The sequence below is a fragment of the Conger conger genome, chromosome 17, assembly GCF_963514075.1.
Source record: "Conger conger chromosome 17, fConCon1.1, whole genome shotgun sequence".
NCBI classification, from domain to species: Eukaryota; Metazoa; Chordata; class Actinopteri; order Anguilliformes; family Congridae; genus Conger; species Conger conger.
This window is the reverse complement of record NC_083776.1, coordinates 21,867,837-21,886,418: the sequence shown is the minus strand read 5'-3', so window position 1 is coordinate 21,886,418 and position 18,582 is coordinate 21,867,837. Positions and strand designations below refer to the sequence as shown.

The 18,582-nt window shown below is 42.2% G+C and overlaps 1 protein-coding gene across 3 annotated transcripts; it reads right to left on the bottom strand.

The window, feature by feature from the left end:
• Positions 1-286: 286 nt before the first annotated feature.
• On the bottom strand, positions 287-9,484 carry marchf7 (membrane-associated ring finger (C3HC4) 7). Of its 3 annotated transcripts, none has more exons than XM_061226821.1 (11): positions 9,413-9,484; positions 7,250-7,421; positions 5,751-5,885; positions 5,367-5,592; positions 4,490-4,597; positions 3,123-4,221; positions 2,349-2,518; positions 2,154-2,257; positions 1,790-1,891; positions 1,624-1,669; positions 287-1,041 (listed from the first exon to the last, which is right to left on the bottom strand). In XM_061226821.1, exons 2-11 carry the CDS (start codon positions 7,409-7,411, stop codon positions 947-949), a joined length of 2,247 nt encoding a protein of 748 aa, XP_061082805.1. In that variant the 5' UTR covers positions 7,412-7,421; positions 9,413-9,484; the 3' UTR covers positions 287-946. The 3 variants fall into 3 exon arrangements, with proteins under 3 accessions (XP_061082805.1, XP_061082803.1, XP_061082806.1); XM_061226819.1 differs by lacking the exon at positions 9,413-9,484 and adding an exon at positions 8,333-8,455; XM_061226822.1 differs by lacking the exon at positions 9,413-9,484 and adding an exon at positions 8,333-8,453 and having other exon boundaries at positions 5,367-5,544.
• Positions 9,485-18,582: the final 9,098 nt, after the last annotated feature.

Sequence of the window (18,582 nt, the reverse complement as noted above, 5' to 3'; positions counted from 1 at the left end):
ACTGTAATTGCTATATGTTAAAACTACAACTACCCTTTAATAAAAGCTGAGAATCTGCACTTTGACCATGTATTGTTTGATTACAAACCCAAAAGGATAAAACGGTACATGACTGAAACTGCATTTTCTGAATTTGATGTGGTTTGCCATGTTAATGTGGAAGTGTGTAAAAAATATTAAGACATTTATGTGAAAATGAACCGAATAGTCTGAATGGCTTTTGTCATATCAGCTACCCAAGGAGCAACCATCACAAGTGTCGGGTCTTTTCAATTCCAAGCAAATGCAGAGTGTACATCAAAATCTTTATTATAATTGAACAGAAAAACAATTTGACCAAGCAACACGTTTAGAATGCAACAAACACAGGTGAGAAGATAGAACTTGGATGGTGAAGACAGTCATTTTAATTCACCTCAATTGCACATATGATCCTCTTCAAAGCAAAACCGTCCATGTTTCCAATGGGGGGGGACGTTAGAATCCGCTCCAATGTACTCGTAGAAAACCTTTTGCTCTCCGATGCAGACATAAACATTAAATATGCACTGTGCCGTTCACATCGCCAAAAGGTCACAATGAAGCCAGTGTGCAAGTTTCCACAGCCTACTTGGAACTGCACCACACCAATTTACTCTGGTAGAATTCATTTTTTATCTGGTAATCTTTTAAAGCACTTATGGTATCAAAGTCCAACACATTGAACAAATATGCAAGAGCATTCAAATAATGATTTGACAAAATTGAGAACAGAAAGCAAAAACATTCCCTGTGAGAAGTCTATACATAAGTAAAAACGACCCTTAAGGCAAGTTTTTTTTTTTTTTTTTTTTCCCATACATACATATCTGCAGTTGGTTTCCATTTGCTCTCAAGCCACACTCATTCTCAAAAGGCACAGCCTCTGACAATGTGTTGATGGGAAACGATGAGATTCCCTCCATTTTTAATACTCTTCCTCGTCTTCATCCTCCAAGTCGCAGAAATCGATGGAGGGCCGGTTGTCCTGCCTCACCTCTTCCTCAGACTCCCCATAGGAACCTGCAAGAGGTCAAAACAATCCACCTCTCACCTACGTTCACTTCAGGTTTAGTTTAAACTAACTACTGTGTTGGACTAATTCAATATGCGTCAAATTAATGATCACGGATACCCTTTGCATTTTAGTATGTTCAGAGCAAAGCCATTTTTCCTTCCACTGTGTAATGACCAATACAGGAAGTACAATATTTTTAAATGAACAGTAACAAATAAGGCAGAATATCAAAAGCCTTAAACTCCAGAATTGTCCCGTCACATTCGACCCAACATTCTAAGATGAGAATATTTAAAATGGGGACAATCAAACTGGCATGCACTATTGAATATTGAGCTATTGAGCATTTAAAGAAAAATAGACTAAAGAAAATAAACATACTGAGAGCTTTCAGGATTCAATTTCCGCCATACAGATCAGTATACTCACCCAGTTTCTGAGACTGAGTGGTTGGCATTACATTAAAGTTCCAACCGGAGAAGCTGCATTTTTACGCAGCGGTACCTCTGGCTCATAATGCAGTTATTAAACACATTTTCACAGTGCAAATTTAATTTAGCAGCACCCAAAAGAAATTCAAAACGTACTTTCAAGATCGTCCATATGATGAAGGGTTCTTGTCAGGTTGAAAAACTGAGCGAGAGGGAGAAAACGTTCAGCTACAATGCGCTAATGTACGGTTATATTTGAAGGTTACAGGCAGAACCAGAGAGAAGCCGGTTGAGACGTGCGCAGTCTCAGGAATGGCCTTACCCCTGCGTCGGTGGCAGCTCCCAGCACGTCGGAGAATCTCCGCTCACACAGGTGGAGGAGCACCACCAGGTACAGCCCGCAGCTGATGAACTCGTACTCCGACTGGGAGACCCAAATAAAGCACTTCAAGCACTTCAATCCTTCAAACACCAGTAGATTACATACAATTTTTAACTAATATAAAAAATTTAAAAAAAGTTTTGTTTTTAAATCCAATTTTACCTTTAGGTTAGTTAATAAAAAATGTTCAGTTCAAACAAATTCAGTGACCTTCAGTGTGTTAATATTTTAACATCTAAAACAGCTGAAGCATTTCAAATAATTGACCGATTGGTTGACCAATACGGTCTCAATAGTGCCTTACCCTTTCGTACGTCCTGTACAGCTCGTTGATGTCAAAGTTGTCGATGTTGAGGTGCAGTTTCTCCTTGCACAGCTCGCACGTGGCAACGGCATCCAGGTTAGAACCTGAACAGAGGGGGGCACAGGTTTTTGGGTGAGTCGGGAGGAGCGGGTTTGGGCTCGGAGACGCGGGTCGGGCGGGGGGAGAAGCGTTTACCGGAGCGGATCTTGGAGCGGAGCCACTTCTTCATGCAGTCCTGGTGCACGTACTGCAGGCTGCCCGTGCAGCGGCAGGGCTCCAGCAGGGGGTTGGACGGGCTCTCCTCCCTCATCTGGCAGATCCTGCACAGGTCGGCCTCGTCCTCGTCAGACTCCTCCAGCAGCAGGCTGGGCGGGAGAAAAGCCCAACCCTCACAACTCCACCCAGAGGAAGTCTGAACGGCAGTGTGCACCAGTCAGTACCAGCAGAGCGCTTGGACGCAGGAGGAAAATGACGCTTGGCGCCCCCTACTCGTCTGTTCGGTTTCTCAGCATATTAGATGGGTGTTTAATGAGTCCTGATGAGTTTAAAGGGAGTCCTGAATGGCTGCAGTGTTGGCTGGTTTTTGGTCATTGATTGGCTAATGCGTCCAGACACCTTGTTGCCAAGGCCTTCTTGGCAGCTGACTGAAAGGAAACGACAAATGCCAGCAGACACTGCAACCCTCCAGGACTGCAATTTCACACACCACCTTTAAAAAGGGACTCATTTCGTTTGATGCAACAATTGGAATTGGATGTGTATTAATGGATGCAGACTTGTTTCGGTCTACAAATACATCAGCCTATGGCCTTGGCCACTGGTTGTATTTTGGTACCTTCCCTTAAATTTGACAAGCTAAGGATACATCTTAAACATGTATAAACACGTCTAGCAGTTCCTAAATAACAGAACAGCCCAGCTGTTCTCCGAGAGCACATAACGCATGGTGGAGATTCAGCCATGGTTTACCTCTCCTGGATCTTCCTGAGCTTCTCCGGGTCCCTGGAGGAGGTCTGCTTCTCCTGCTTGTCAGCCCCTCTCCCAGCGGCCATGATGTCCATGGTGATCATCACGTTCTCGGGCAGGGAGTCTTCCAGGGACGGGGGCACGGCGATGTGGAAGAAGGAGTCCGGGGAGACTCCAGCCAGTCTCCTCGCCGCCCGAAAGGAGTCCAGGGCAGAGACTCCAGAGGCTGCGGCACCCGCCACACCCGTAGCTCCGGCCCCTTCGGCTTCATCCTCCTCCTCTTCCTCCTCGTCTTCGTCCTCGTCTTCGTCCAGGTCCCCGTCGGCGGCGTCGGGTCCCGGGGCCCCTCTGCCCGCGTGCGGGAGCTGGGGGCCGCGGCGGGCGTCCTCAGCGACGGCGGCCACGCGGGCCGCCTCGTCCCGGCCCTCCCTCCGGCGGCGGGAGAAGAGGGGAGGGCAGCGGCTCCTCAGGGAGGAGGAGAGCCAGGCTCCAGGGGCCCGCACGGGATCCCCGCGCGTCTCCGGCACGGGGGACAGGCCCTGCCGGCGCCGGCGCAGGAAGGTGAACCCGTCCGAGGCGTCGGGGCTGCTGTTCCTGCTGCTGCCGCTGCTCTGAGAGGAGCCCTGAGAGGAGCCCTCCTCCCGCCGCGGCGAGGAGGGGTCGTCCGACGACTCGAAGGACCGGGACGGCGGGCTGGAGGCCGAGCCGCTGGAGTCCTGGCTGGACCTCCGGGAGAACAGGCTGGAGGACATGCTGTTGGCCAGGCGGGACAGCAGCTGCCGGGTGGTGCGCCGGCCGTCCGGCTCGCCGTCCGAGGCCGGCCCGTGGGCGGGGGGAGGCGCGGGGGAGCCGGAGCTCCTCTCCGACGGGGGCGTGTACCAGGAGCGGGAGGACCCCGCCCGGGGCTCGGGGCTCAGGGAGCTGGCGAGAGGCTCCTGCGCTCTGGGAGGGGCGCTCCTGCAGGAGTCGCGGGACAGCAGAGAGGCGCGGTAGTCTGAGGAGGGCCGGGGGCTGAGCGAGGCGTTCAGGCGGCTGGAGGAGTACAGGCTGTCTTTCGGCCGGGCGCCCTGGGCGTAGGACGAGGTCAGGCGGTCCGGCCGGTCTGGAACACAAACACAAACAAGCTTCTGGATCATTCTGCCGCATGGACAACAACACCCAGAAACATGTACACTAACACGGCACACTTCCCTCCTGCACAGAATGAGCCTTTTGTTTTTTTTGAATGGGGGGGGGTAATCAAAAGGGAGGTGGCAAACTGACAAATACAACTCTGAATAATATTGTTACTTCAACAAAGATCATTCACAATTCATGGACTTCACAGCTGTCCCTTGCCATTGTTCTTTAAGGCAACAGCAGACACTTACACAGAGAGGACAGGCCGGAGCTTCTGTGCCCAGAAAGAGCCGACTCACTCCTGTCCTCCATGTCCCTGTGAGATCTGGGCAGGAGGCTGTAGGACTTCCATGAACAATCTAGACAGAAGGTGTGGGCGTATTATTCACATAGTATTAAAACAATCTATTTCTCCAAGACATTTTTATATAAATGACCTTTTCAGTGGATTTGCCCTTAAAAATCACCCTTATTCTGCATCAGTAGGGCCAACAATCTCATGTGAAAGTACTGGTTGAGTATTAATATGACCCCCAGTATTATTGGCAAAACCACCTCATGTTTTACTACCAAATGTATTTATTTTTTTTTTATTCCACAAAATTGTTAATTCAACAGAACCTCCAATATCCAGCACACTCAGTGGTGCCAAAAAGTAGAACATTCCATATAGCCATATTAGTCAAGTATTTTTGTCATTTAAAGCAAATCCATTATGAAGATATTTACCATTTATTGCCCTAGGGCCCCACCTGCTGGCTGAACAACTTTACAGCACCTGCCATTTTCAAAGGGAAAATAGCCATAGATGTCTTGATGAATCCACAACAAAATGAAGGTATTGTGTTGGACTAGTGGTGCCTTGTTTAATAAGCTCATGATCTGTACGAGATCATCCCCCCCCCCCCCCGCCGCCGCCAGGAACTTATGTCAGCTTACTGATTTTCATTTATATTACACTATTAATGTACTGTGAGGAAAAGGGCACAGTCAACCGGACTGCAGTGAATAACAGGAGCATCTATTAAAAAACAGGTCAAACTTCTTTAAGTGGATTTCGCAAGATGCTTCTGGAAACTTTGAATAACCCAGCCGGACTGTTAGTGGTCAGTTTCCGGGCACGGATACCTGAGACACTGCTGACACGGGAGCTGGAGCTGCCCGTTAAAGGTGACGAGGAGGTTCCAGACAGCAGCGCTCTGCTGGTGTAGGACAGCTTGGGCCTTTTGGAATCTCCGTCTTGCGTTGTACTGCAAAGTCCTGAATACGTCCCCATGCGCCTTTCAGAATCCCCCTGAGAATTAAACTGCAGCATGCAATCCTGCTTAGGCGTGTGGTTCGCCTCGGCGTCTGGCTGGAAAAGAACGGTTCAGCTGAACAACAGAAATATTATTTCACTTGTATAAATTAGCGATAGAACCAGCACTTCACCCTTCCCCCCAGGTTGGTTCCTGAGCATGGTGTGCGAGGGTGTCCTGACCGGGTCAAAGGACAGAAGATTTCAGCACTCACCAACTTTATCCTGCTTCCTACAGACGGGCCGGTCCAGGAGTGGTCACGCGGCACGGGGAAGACGGGGGGTTTCCGGGTTGAGTGGCGGCTCTCCGGGATGCTGTAGTCCCTGGACGTGCTGGGAAACCTGGAACTCTGGAATTACGCAGAACCCGAGATTAATCATTGCCATGCAGTACGAGTACGAACTTCACAAAACAAATAAGGACATGCACTGAACTTTACTGGACATCTGTCATAAAGGTTAAGCTAGGTGAGAACAGGAAAGCATGCGAAAATGACAGTTTGCTGAAAGGGGGGGGGGGGGGGGGGGAGAAGAGAACCACAGGACACAGCACTTATGCAGTTATAAATATGTCAATATTAAAACACGTGAAGCGAAGCCATTTTGATTTGAACTGCTGCATAAGTAAAGACATTAACAGATTTTCAGAAACATGGCCATGTATTCCAGGGTCTGTCTGTAATAACAGAACAGTCCAGAACAGGAGACGAGTGCTGTCTCGCAGGTGTGACAAAAACAACTTCCAACTCTAATGAAATCTAATCTTCTGAGCCAGTGACAAGCCAGCTGAAAGATAGGATTCCAGGAACACAGACAAGCCTATAAAAAGACCTGCTAATATGGTGGTGTTGGTAACATGAATACCTGCACATAAAAAGGTCGTAGCTGGAAAAGAAGTGGGGCACTTCTGACCCTGAGCCTTTGCTCTCCGAACCTCACATCCAAACTGTCATTTCTCTTTTATAGTAGCTCAAAAATACTAACAGTATTCAACCTGATGGGGACTAAAAGTAATTTTGAATCGAACCCAACAACAAACTGTAAAATGAAATATGAGACAGCCCCAGAAAGATAAATAATATTTTTTAAACTTACAATAAATTCTCAGTGTTTAGACTCGAGGCATCTTGGAAGTGACTATGACAATCAAAGTCCCCAGATTAAAAGCTTCCATTTTTAAATCAGGCAGAAGACAGACCCTGGAATAAATGGCCCAATTCACTCAAGTGCTGTGGAGTTGGAACGCCAATATGAAAATACAGCAAAATAAACTCATCAAATTTGTTGTTAGAGGACAGATATTCTATAGCCCAGGGATGTTCAACCTTAACTGAAAAGGGCCAATGCAGGTACAGATATGTCACCATGTGCTGCATTCCCCTTTACATATTTTCTTTAGTTAAGTTCAGACACTTACAGTCAGTTTAAGAGGCCACTTCCAGAAAGAAATCATCACCACTGGTATGCTGTAGCTAAAGACAGCCAATCAGCAGCAAGGTTGTACAACTTCCATATGATCATGTACTGTGTTTTTTTCAATCACATTGAAGCTGCAAGGGGTTGCTGCCAATTGGCTGCTGAAGGTACCATTGTACCGGAGGGAGCTCAGAGACAGGTGACTAAAGCATTTAAAAAGGACCATGTAGTCAAAACAAGAAGATTTCGATCACGAAATGTGAAAGCAATATCAACCATTCATTTTAGTGTACAGTACCGGGAGTTCTGTGTCCAGTTTAAAGGAGGACACCCGTGTGTACCGCTCACTGGCCAGCACTCCACTCCTGCCATAGAGTCGACTGGAACCCACGGAGGAGGAAGAGGAGTACGATGAATCTGGGGATAGTGATGACGACAACCTACGGGATTTGGACTCCATCTTGGATGTTCTGAGGAAAAAAAAAAAAAATAGAAATTTATGTACATATATTGTTAATGGCGTGTGTAAACTGACCTACAAACACCCAGATAGGAATCTTTGTGCTAGTCCTAAAATTAATTAATTAAAAAATTTAATAAAAAGCCTAGAGGCAGGCAAGATTACAAACACATCCATAATACTACCAACACGTCCATAATACAAATCCACAAATAAACACGCTCACTACCCCTATACTTAACTGCCCTTGATTCTATTGACATTCATGCCAATTTCCATGCCAGAGTGACCTTACGGGACTACAATAGAAGTACTTTACCATGTAATCAGCCCCTCAATTTGCTTAATTCAGACGGATCTACATTGCAATTGGCTGCATTATGGCATGCATGAAAAAAGTCTAATACAAGATCTTTCAGATTATACACAATGTAGGGTGCTTTTGAAATTATGCAAAACCAGGCAGTGCTTATAGAAGACAAATCCAATTTAAAGCCACTCGATTACATTTTCTGCATCGACAATTCAATAAACTGTAGCAATAGCATAAATATAAATAGTGATCTAAAAATAACTGCTCACCAAGATAGCTCACAGAACAAACCGGCTGAGGTGAATGTAGGCAGCCTCATACACGGTCACAACAATGTCCCATATAAAACTGAACAGGCCAAGATTACCCCGATTTAAAGGCCTTTATACGGGAAAGTAGTGCATGCAGGGTAAAATATTGCCAACAGAAAACACAATTTGCTGCATTGTATAGTGTATACTCGTTTCCATTTACACATCCAGTGCGGCATTTAATCTGATTAAGGCAGGATTGAAACGCTTAATATGAAATGCCACAAAGTTACTCATTTCAAATAAACCAGTTGGCAAAGCGACCGTGTACCGTTAGCTACCTTTATTTTCACATACCTTTCAGTCCGCCTGCATTTATATGAAGTTCTCATTAATAGCTAGCTAGTACAATTAAAGGACACGAACGCCACTTTGTTGTAAATATCAAACCCTGTATTTACGACGCCTTCGTGTCTCTTCGCTACCCAGCTGAGACTCAAATGACTCAACTTAACTGCATGACATTTCAAAATGTCCAGCTCTGCAAAATAAAACCGCATGTACTGAGACTACCTTGGCAATCGGCATCGGCAATCCAGCTGATCCATCTTTTTACCGATTAACTTAACTGATAGCTAACATTTAGAAGAAACTTATTTACAGAATGCAGAACTTCTAAACCACACCCTTGATGTTACCCATTGCAAGCAATTGGTTAATAATAATTCGAACATTACCGAGATAACAAACTGGCACAGTAAGAAATAAACAGGTTTGCTAGTGTACAGCCGTTTTGCAACAAGTGCGTCGTATCTCACTATGAGAGCCATTGCATAATTGCAATAAGTTAAATTCACTACTGGAGCCATCTTGCATTTTATAGCTAGCTAATGTTAGCCAACTGTCAGTTTCCAAAATGTCTTAGCGGCTACTTGCTAGCTAGTTTGTTGTCCAGGGAACAACTCAAGGCTTCTGTCCCAACTGCCCGACTTTACGGATGAATAATGAGTCTTTAAAAACAGCGTAGTTAACTAGCTAGGTTATAGTCACTATTTGCAGCTCTGAGCGTCATGTCGCTTTAATTTGCAAGCTGCTAGCAGAAATAAGATTGCTATTAGCTAGGTAGCTGGGAAACAAGGTAAGTTAGCTAGCAATATTGGCTAAATGCGTACAGCTCACAAAAGCAAGCACCATAGATTTAGCTGGCTAGATAGCTAGTTTACAAGCTAGCTAACTGCAGCCTTGCTAGCAGGGCCTTGTTTTCTCAACATTCGCTTGCAAGCAGTTTTACCTAAAATTATTGTGTAATATATGCTTAAATTCATGTACTGCTGATCTTTTATGTAGCTAAATCAATTTACGATCGCTAGCTAACAACTTGATACGGTCAACCAGTCTGCTAACGTACTCCCTCATAGAGTTGCTGCGATATCTCACCTTTGATTTGCTCTTTACCTCTCTCACCATTGCAATGGCGATGCTATGTTGATAGAGTGTGGTCACGTGATTTATACTGTACCCGTTACCCAATGAAAGGGCGTTTTTCGCTACTCTCGTGATTGACAGTCACCATGGCCTATACACGTAAGCAATTGGGACGGTGTGGCCCCCTGTCTGTCACTATTGCCGTGTCCCTTCACTTGTCCCAGGGAAACGGATAGAATGAATTATTAGATAACTGGTAACCCTGAGGATCCGCTGTGTATCCAGATTTTTGTTTAAACAATACTAACAAGCTTTTTATTGTAATCAACCGTTAATTGTTCTTGATGTGTGACACTTTGACAGTCCATTGAAGGATGCCATATTATGCTAGAAATAGCTATGTATACCCTAAAAACAACTTGCCCATATTCACAATCCAGGAATTACAATCATTGAGGTGAAATGAAAAAGTTCGAAGAGGTTCCGTTTTCATTTGATTCACTTCCAAACTAACGGGTGAAATGAGTTGGGTCTTCTTTGCTGAGAGTGTGTAAACCTAAAACCGTCTGCGTAAAACGAGTGGAGTGTACTGACAGCAAATGGCAACAAGCCAAATCTGTTTATACCATAATTATGGTAGAACACATTTTCAGCATACTTAATTGATCAAGCATTTGACGCATGAGAAGGTTATTTCCAGTATAATTACTGTCACGATCTTTATTATTATTATTATTATTATTATTATTATTATTATTATTATTATTATCAATGAAAAAAACAGTATGAACATGAATCAGTAAATATGTGTTGTAGACAAAGCAATTTTACGGACAGACATTCTGAATATGGAAGACATTGAGTAGTCACTGGGTTGCACTCTGAGTGAGAAGAGACTTCAGAGGAAATCTGGATGAATCATGGATACTATAGGCTGAGAAATGTGGTTGGATATAATTGCTTAAATTGCTTAAAGATCTTGTTTATCCAGTAGAAACCGTTATCACTGTTTTCACTTTTTAGTGCCGTAGACCGCAACAGCAGTTTGCTTGAAAAAAACAAAAACAAATCTTTCTCCTTGTGTTCTGTGTATAACCCTTTATATTTCTGAATAGGATTTACAAGAATGTTTTGTCCATATGCCTTTTGAAATAGCTTGCCAGTACAATATTTGCTTTTACATTCAAATCTGCATGTACAGAACCAAACTGAATTATTTAGATCATCACATGATGAAAACGATTCGCTTTTGAAAGAGCACAGTAAAGCGTTTACTTATTTATGTTTACTTAGTAAACATAAGAAAGTGAATGAAAGAAAACATCTCAATCCTCTTTTCTGTTTTCTTGAACTAAATGTGAACCAATATGATAAACAAACAAAGATGGACATCACAGATTTGTCCAGAAAATATGTTCATCTACTCACTAAGCACTTTATTAGGCAGACCTGCACACCAGCTTGTTAATGCAAATTTTGAATCAGCAATTTTTAATCACAATAAAGTGGCAGAAACTAAAGGCATAAAAGCATGCAGACATGGATAAGATTTTCAGCTGTCAGAAAAGGGAAGAAATGTGATCTAAGTAACTTTGACCATGGAATGATTATTGGTGCCAGACAGGGTGGTTAGAATAGAAACTGCTGATCTCCTGGGATTTTCACGCACAATAGTCTCCAGAGTTTGCAGAGAATGGTGCAAAAAACGAAAAACATCGAGTGAGCAGCAGTTCTGCGAGCAGAAACGTGTTGTTAATGACAGAGGTCAGAGGAGAAGGGCCAGACTGGTCGAAGCTGACAAGAAAGTGAGAGTAACGCAAATAATAACGCAAATAACCATGCATTACAATGGTGGTATCCATAAGATAATCTCTGAACTCACAAACATAGGCTACAGCCCCAGAAGACTTAATAAGTCTACTTACATATATACTATAATATACTATATTGTATGCATACCACATAACTTTCAGGATGAAGTAAATTTTGGCCTTCCTCCTTTCCTCTGCCTGTTCAGGCTCAGTGAATGGCATGGGCTGAATGGCTTGTTCTCAGCATTATGTTGTGTTGTGTTGTGTTATGTTATGTCATGTCATGTCATGTCATGTCATGTCATGCCATGTCATGTTATGTTATGTTAGCAGCTTTAGCAGTTGTGGTGCTGCCTTTTGCTAGGTAGAACATCCAGAATAGCCTCGTGCACACACACTGAACAGCCTGCTCTGCCATTTCCTGTAGAGCGCATTAGTGTTGTCAGCCCAGTCCAGTCTTGTTTGGATGCCCTCTCAGGAACTTACAGTATATATATGTATGTATGCATGGGATTGCCCCCTTGCCACCCCCCACAACCCCCCCCCCGGTGTCAGGTGTCAGTGGTTTCTTGCTCCATTGTAAGTCCTCCACCAGTTCCTTGGTCTTGCTGACGTTGAGCTGTTTGTTGATTTTTGTCACACCATCTGACAATGCTCTCCACCAGACCTCTATACTCCTCCTCATTGTCCTTGCCGATGCATCCAACAACAGAGGAGTCATCAGAGAACCGATGCAGGTGACATGTCCCGGAGTTAGTCCTGTGTAGGGGGTAAATGGGAATGGACACAGTGCAGTTCCCTGAGGTGCACTCATACTGCTCTCTGCCATCTCTGATGGGCTGCCCTGCAAGCGGACATTCTGTGGCCTTCCGGAATCTCTCAGGTTTTCACCTTTTGTTTGGAGGTTGTTATTCTACTGCCAGATACACAAATGTTTAACAGGAAATGGAAATTCAGAGAGAGGTGATCATAAGCTCTTTACGAATTTTTGTCAAAGTCTATGTTCAATGTACTATTCCTGTAATGTATCCTCTAGTGGACATCAAGGCTGATGACCAAAATTATCCTCATTAAATACTACTCCAAAACTTCATACACTTGACTTATAATTGTCTAGATCAGCACTACTGAGCTCCACGTCCTGCGGGCCGCAGTGTCTGCAGGTTTTCGCTCCAACTGTGCGCTACACCACCTGATTTCACTAATTAGTTTATTATCTGAGCCAAGCAGGTAAAATAATTTGTGAAATCAGCTGGAGTAGCGCAGGAGAAAATACCTGCAGACACTGTGGCCCACAGGTCGTGGAGTTGAGTTGCACTGGTCTAGATCTAGAAACTGAAGAGCCTTTGCAGGGAACCTGATAACTGTCAGGTTATGTCGTGGCCACTAGGGGGGGAAAGTGACTCGTAATTTTGTACTTGTAGTGCGCTACTTTCAGTTTCAACATAAACAGGTTGCAGTGTTTATTTATTTATTTATTTATTTATTTTTCATACAGCGGGCTAATTAGAATCATTGTAAACAATGCTAATTAGATACTAATTTGAACAGTAAATATCAAAGGCTGTGCAGATCATTTTATACACAGAATTCTGATGAAAGGGTATTCCAAATAAACGCTCCCACAGGTATTATGTTTTTGCTGTAATTGCCGTCATGTCATGATGTATTATAAATTATAGCAAATATCAGTTTAAAAGCTATAAATTACTGATATTTTTCTATGTTATTTGCCAGTTTATACAAGGATTTACAAAGTATTCCTTCATTTTTAGAATAGTCTACACCTTTCCTTAAAACTGCAGTTCATTTAGTCACCTTGGTGTCTGTATTTTACAGAATTCTGGTTGTTTCAGTTGAGAATTCAGAGTGGCAAACATAATTTGTGTGTGTGTGTGTGTGTGTGTGTGTTTGAGAGAGATTGCTCATGGTTTTATTGTATCCTCATGAAAACACAGAGTGAATCATGTTTTCTTCTTCTATTTCTATTAGATTTACACCTACAGTTTATAGACCATAACAGGCAGGCCTTTGAACCAGGAATCATGTTTACACTGCAACTGACAGAGAGCAATTTTCAGTAGAAACCTCTGTCCCAGTCTGTTGTATCTCAGTCTTGAGATTATCTTACAAGTGTAAAAGTTTGTGACGCTGGGGGGGAGTAAAGCTGCCTAGCTATAAAGTTAACCAGGTTGTAAAAGAACAGGTGGAAAAGGCAGAGTGGACTACGGCTAGACTAACCGCTCAGATCAAATGACATCAAAGAAAAACAAAAGATGAGGTCAGGTGAAATACTAGGCCTAATGAACCCTGAGACTGACTCCTCAAGTCCTTGCCTGTTTCTCTGGTCATGTGATCCTGCAGGACTCCGACTGCACTTCCTGTTGTGCGCTGAGGGCAAACCAAGGGAGAACCAGCCCTCATTTATATTCACTACACCTTTTTAGTTATGCAGTATATAACTGTACTGTTTTGAAGTATAAAATACAGCACTCACTCATTACTCTTAGCAAGCAAACACAGGCAATACATTTCCGTTGTAATAAGTAGAACGGGCAGTTGTGAGGTTATGTTGTGTGTAAATCAACCTTGAATCTAACTGAATCCTTGTTTATAAGTTACGAAGTAATCAGTAAGTGTTGTGTGCATTTTAAAAAAATCACTAGTCACAAATTAGATGCAAATTAAGCATGCGGCTTGTATGTCCATGTATCACCATGTCACATTAAAGAATGCTGTCGACTAGAAATAAACAACCTTCAAATAGAGCTCTGGAATGGCCTCCTGCCTGGACTCCTCCAGATGTGTAATCGCTGAGGAATGCTTTGTGACAATTCTGTGTGTTCGCCGCTACAACATTTCCCAAGCTTTCCCAGGCTCCAAGACTCTGTCTGGCCCTTGTCTCCCGTGACTTAGGAAGCATGAATATGCAACAAAGAATAATTTATTATATAGGGACACAATAGGATCTCACTGAGAGTGCACCATTGTCCACACAAAGAGTGTTTGCTGTGAATCTGCTGTATAAGGTATTGTGCTAAATTAATATCAACACATCTCCAGGACTGGCCTGATTTTAAACCATTTTTTCATGAGGAGACTTTTTTTCTTCTTGTGAAGTGCTGCTATTTTTAACGAACCTACACAGTTATATACACATTTGCATGAGAGCCTTTTTTGGAGATTATTTAATCAGCAATTTGATCAGTGTCCAGTCCGTAGTTTGCACAGGTTAATTGCCATGTATGAAGTGTTTCTTTGCAGCAATTTTGATTTCACTTAATTTTACAAAACATCATTGAAACAAAATTTGTGAAACATTCCCACCTTTTTTGCATTGTTATCATTAGCCTATTGACTTCCACAAGCAGCAGCAATGCAGAGTGAATTAAAATAATAATGATATTCATCTGTAAAATAGTGCTGAGGAAGATATTTTTGAACTGATGTTTGTTTCATGGATGGAGGTGATTATCATAATTAATTGACTGTTAACGTGGAAACAAAAAGCCTCACTTGTTATTCTTCAAAATGATTGCATGCATTTATAATTATATTGTCTGTCAAAGTGCTTCGTTTTTCTCTGCTTTCGTTTCATTACACATTTCGGCTGCTTTCTCAGTTCTGTCTGGCTGTTTTAATCCGAGATGGATTGTTTCTGAAGAGCGCGCGTAAAGAAATGTTGTCATCAGTATGAGTATTGCAATGTGGCCTATTTTTGATCAAATAATGCTGAAGGCGTTTCACACTTATGCTCCTCGTTGCCTGCAGGAGAATAGAGTTGGCTGATATTACTAATTAAACCGGACAGTGTTTTGCATAAGTAAGATAGGACATGAAGTGACAGTTAAACATAAACATGTGCAGAATCGTGGCCTTTTGCAATACGTATGCATAACAGTAGAACAGAGTTTTCAAGCCTCGCCACACTGATGGCAAACAGTGCTGGTATATACCATATATACAGTATATTTTATTTGATAATTTGATTCATGAATCTATTTCTAAGCATTGCGTCTGTAAAAGACAAAAATATGAGCTTTTGTTCTTGTGGTTAAAAGAATATGTGGTGGGCTTCACTTCTGTGAGGGAAACAGCAGAACAATTCTCATCTGCCAAAATGCACTGTCTAACAGATCTAATTTTTGTCTGTGGTGATTTGACGTGATTAATTAATATGCGTCTAACTGTCAGTAAGGTTTATACAGAGCACTTTCATGAACGTCTCAAATTCTGCAGGCATCAAATGCATGTTTAACATGAGCATGGAATACATTTGCCTCTCTTTAAAACGTAAATTAATTGGTAGCAAATCAACACTCAGGATGACACTAATGATTAAAAATGTGGTGGTGAGACTGTTTTGTGAGCAAATAATTTGTGTGACACGTGACTGTTACCTAAGGGAAAACAATACTGTCAGCTAAACCAGTATTTTCCTCTACATTAAATTCAGGTTTCTTTTCAACCTCATTGTTTCATTAGACATTAATCCTCTTCCTTCTTTGTTCTCTCTCTCCCACCTTTTCAAATGTAGGTGCAGTTAAACAAGAGTGTGGAGCATCTGTTTCCCGTGTTCTCCACTTCTCATGTTTCCTTCTTCTTCCCTGCCTTGGAAAATGCTCAAATTAACAGAACAAAAACACTGACGGCCATTAGCATAGCCGCCCATTAAAAGAGGTCATGAAAGCAAAGCTATATTGAGTAGAATGGGGAGCTGTGTAACATACGTCTTTCAATATACTGTAGGGCTAATTCGCTGTTTGAAACAAATGCTATATATCCATTTGGGCTAGAGGCTTTGTGCTTATTCAATAGTGCATTCCACTTAAGAAACTTACATTGTGTGATCATTGTCTGAGGCTCTGTTCTGGGTCAAATGACAGTACTTTCGACTTTCTAGTATTAATCAAATGATTTCTATGCTCAAACAGTCTTCCTCGCCTAGGCAACTCCTCTGGATGGTTTCAGTAGAAACTTTTGTTTGGTCCAAGAATTATGGTAGCTATTCCCGCATCCAGTCTTGTGAGATCTGCCCCTGACAGTTCATTTCATAGGTGGAGGTGGAGTCTTAAAGGGAGTGTGGATTAATAGAAAGGCAAGGTGACTTTTCACTAAATGACAAAACACTATCATCACACTTATGTGTCTTATTAATAGGGGCACACAGGTTATTTACATTGAAAAAAGTAGTAGAAATATTGCCTGCCATCTGAAATGACATGTGACTTCTTCTATTTTAGACAGAGGGGGGAGAGGCCAGGACAGTGTTGGAGTGTTGTCCTTTGGAACATTAGATAATGTTCACATTTAGTCAAGAAAAAGCTATGGCTTGCTGCTTGTGTAGGCTGTCATCAATCTTGTACTTTTCGGTCTAATCCTACCAGTGACAAAGTGAACTGAACTGTCACTTATCACGTATCACAGCATCCGTCAGATACTTCTTTAAAGAGCTTGCCTTCATTTCCCCAAGTCCAATAATTTAACGATTTAAACCACTTTTTTAAAACTACTTCAATGCAGTTGCAATGTAACCGTTCTTAATTTAATCCCTCACGTGTAGCAAATATCTGCCGTAGTAATTGTATATCTATTTCAGGTGTATTATAATCAAAAATATACTAAAGCTATTACTGTTCACAATATTGTTTTATAGGGATGTCCCCAGTATATTTCAAATAAATATCTATGAGAGACTTTCCATGCAAATTAATTGTATTAGGTTTACCTTGATCTCTTTAGTAAGGAACTAAATTTATTGATTTCATTTGAACTTGCATTAAGCAGTCCAATAATTTAAACAATGCAATGATATATATACATATATATATATAGGTTAGTAAATGGATGCAGAGACTCAAATAGAAAGCATTCCTCAGGAAGCGGAACCGTTTTTTTGGGAGTATTTTATCCACGTGAATATATTTTTCTTTCTACTGAAATTGTGCACAGCCTAACTGACAGATCCTGCTGTACTGATCTTCTCAGAATTAGATCTATATTCCACCAATGTACTCTTCCTGTATTAATCCTGCTAATGTTTTTTTTCAACCACTGTGGGTAATGCATTCTTTGATTTATTATATTCAAAGATCTCTGAAACTGGGGGAAAGGCAATTGTATTTATAAATGACCGAATCCGGCCTTTGCACAAATGTAAGAATGTTTCTTCTCCGTGCATGGACTCATCTCTGAGAAATGATTTTAATGGGAGCTGGTCATTTAGAGAGGGAGGACACTCGGCACCAGGATTAGTGTATAATTTCCATTGCAGGCAGAGTGTTGTCAGCCATTGTTCCAAATGGTGCAGACGAGCAACTGATAAGACACATTGTGTATGCATTTAATTAAACGATGTCTGAATATTTTTATTTCCCAAGGTGAAAGTAGTAATTTATGACTACACTCACTAGCAAGAACATTCACTGACATTCCGTGTATAAATATGTTTCTTAATAAAGATGCATTTTAGATTTTATCCCGAGCCATTTGCCAAGAATAAGAGACAGTATTATTTGACTAAATTATGACTGGTATTGGCTATTCTAAAGATGCTCTCTGGTCATGACATGTGTCCTAATTTTCCAGGCACAAACGGTGCTGCTTCCCAGAACAGGTTCCCCCTACAGTACGTGAGTCTGCTCGTGTGTCACCAGTGAGTCACTGCACTGATGTCACCAGAGTTTGTCATCACATCGCACCAGTATTTGTAGTATTTGTACGCATCGCATCATGAATCTAAGCAGCTATATCATATTCAACCTTCACGTTCCCTGCCTGCAATCCCGTGGCAGGCACTGTGACAGACGACTAAAGACCCGGTGTTACAAAAAGTGCACAGGACAGGCAAGCTTCTCTGCTCCAACCCCCCTTGACCTACCTTCATTGAATTGCCTTGTGCTGCAGTCAAAGGTTAATACATTCTTCATTGTCAATTAATTCCCATGGGTCTCCTGTGATCAAATCGCTCCTAGGCGTCAAATCCTGAAGTAATATTATAGATAGCTAGGCCAGAGATGCCATTACTGTTATTGCAATGCTTTTGTTATTTGAAAGGATACCTCTTCTCATAGTGCTGCATAGTAGCAGCGGAACATGTTATGACTCCAATCACATGGATGGTAATATGATTTGTAAAGATACCAACTCCCAGGTTATTGTTATCGTGGTATAATTTGCATAAATTTGGTCATAATAACAACAACTGTAAAACAATATATATAACTGTTACACTGTGATGTGAAATAAGCGCACATTTGGTACTATTTAGGATGAACGATCACATTTTCATACAGAAAATGTATATACTCAATATAACATTATCAAAAAAAATTTCACACTCTGCCAGCAACATGTTGTAAAAAGCCAGAG

Excerpts from the sequence above, each read along its gene's own strand:
- marchf7 (XM_061226819.1), bottom strand. The coding sequence starts at position 8,367 with ATGAGAACTTCATATAAATGCAGGCGGACTGAAAG. Across the intron at positions 5,886-7,249 it reads AACTGGACACAGAACTCCCG|AGTTCCAGGTTTCCCAGCAC; the intron begins GTACTGTACACT and ends GCGTAATTCCAG. Across the intron at positions 1,042-1,623 it reads TCATATGGACGATCTTGAAA|GTTCCTATGGGGAGTCTGAG; the intron begins GTACGTTTTGAA and ends GACCTCTTGCAG.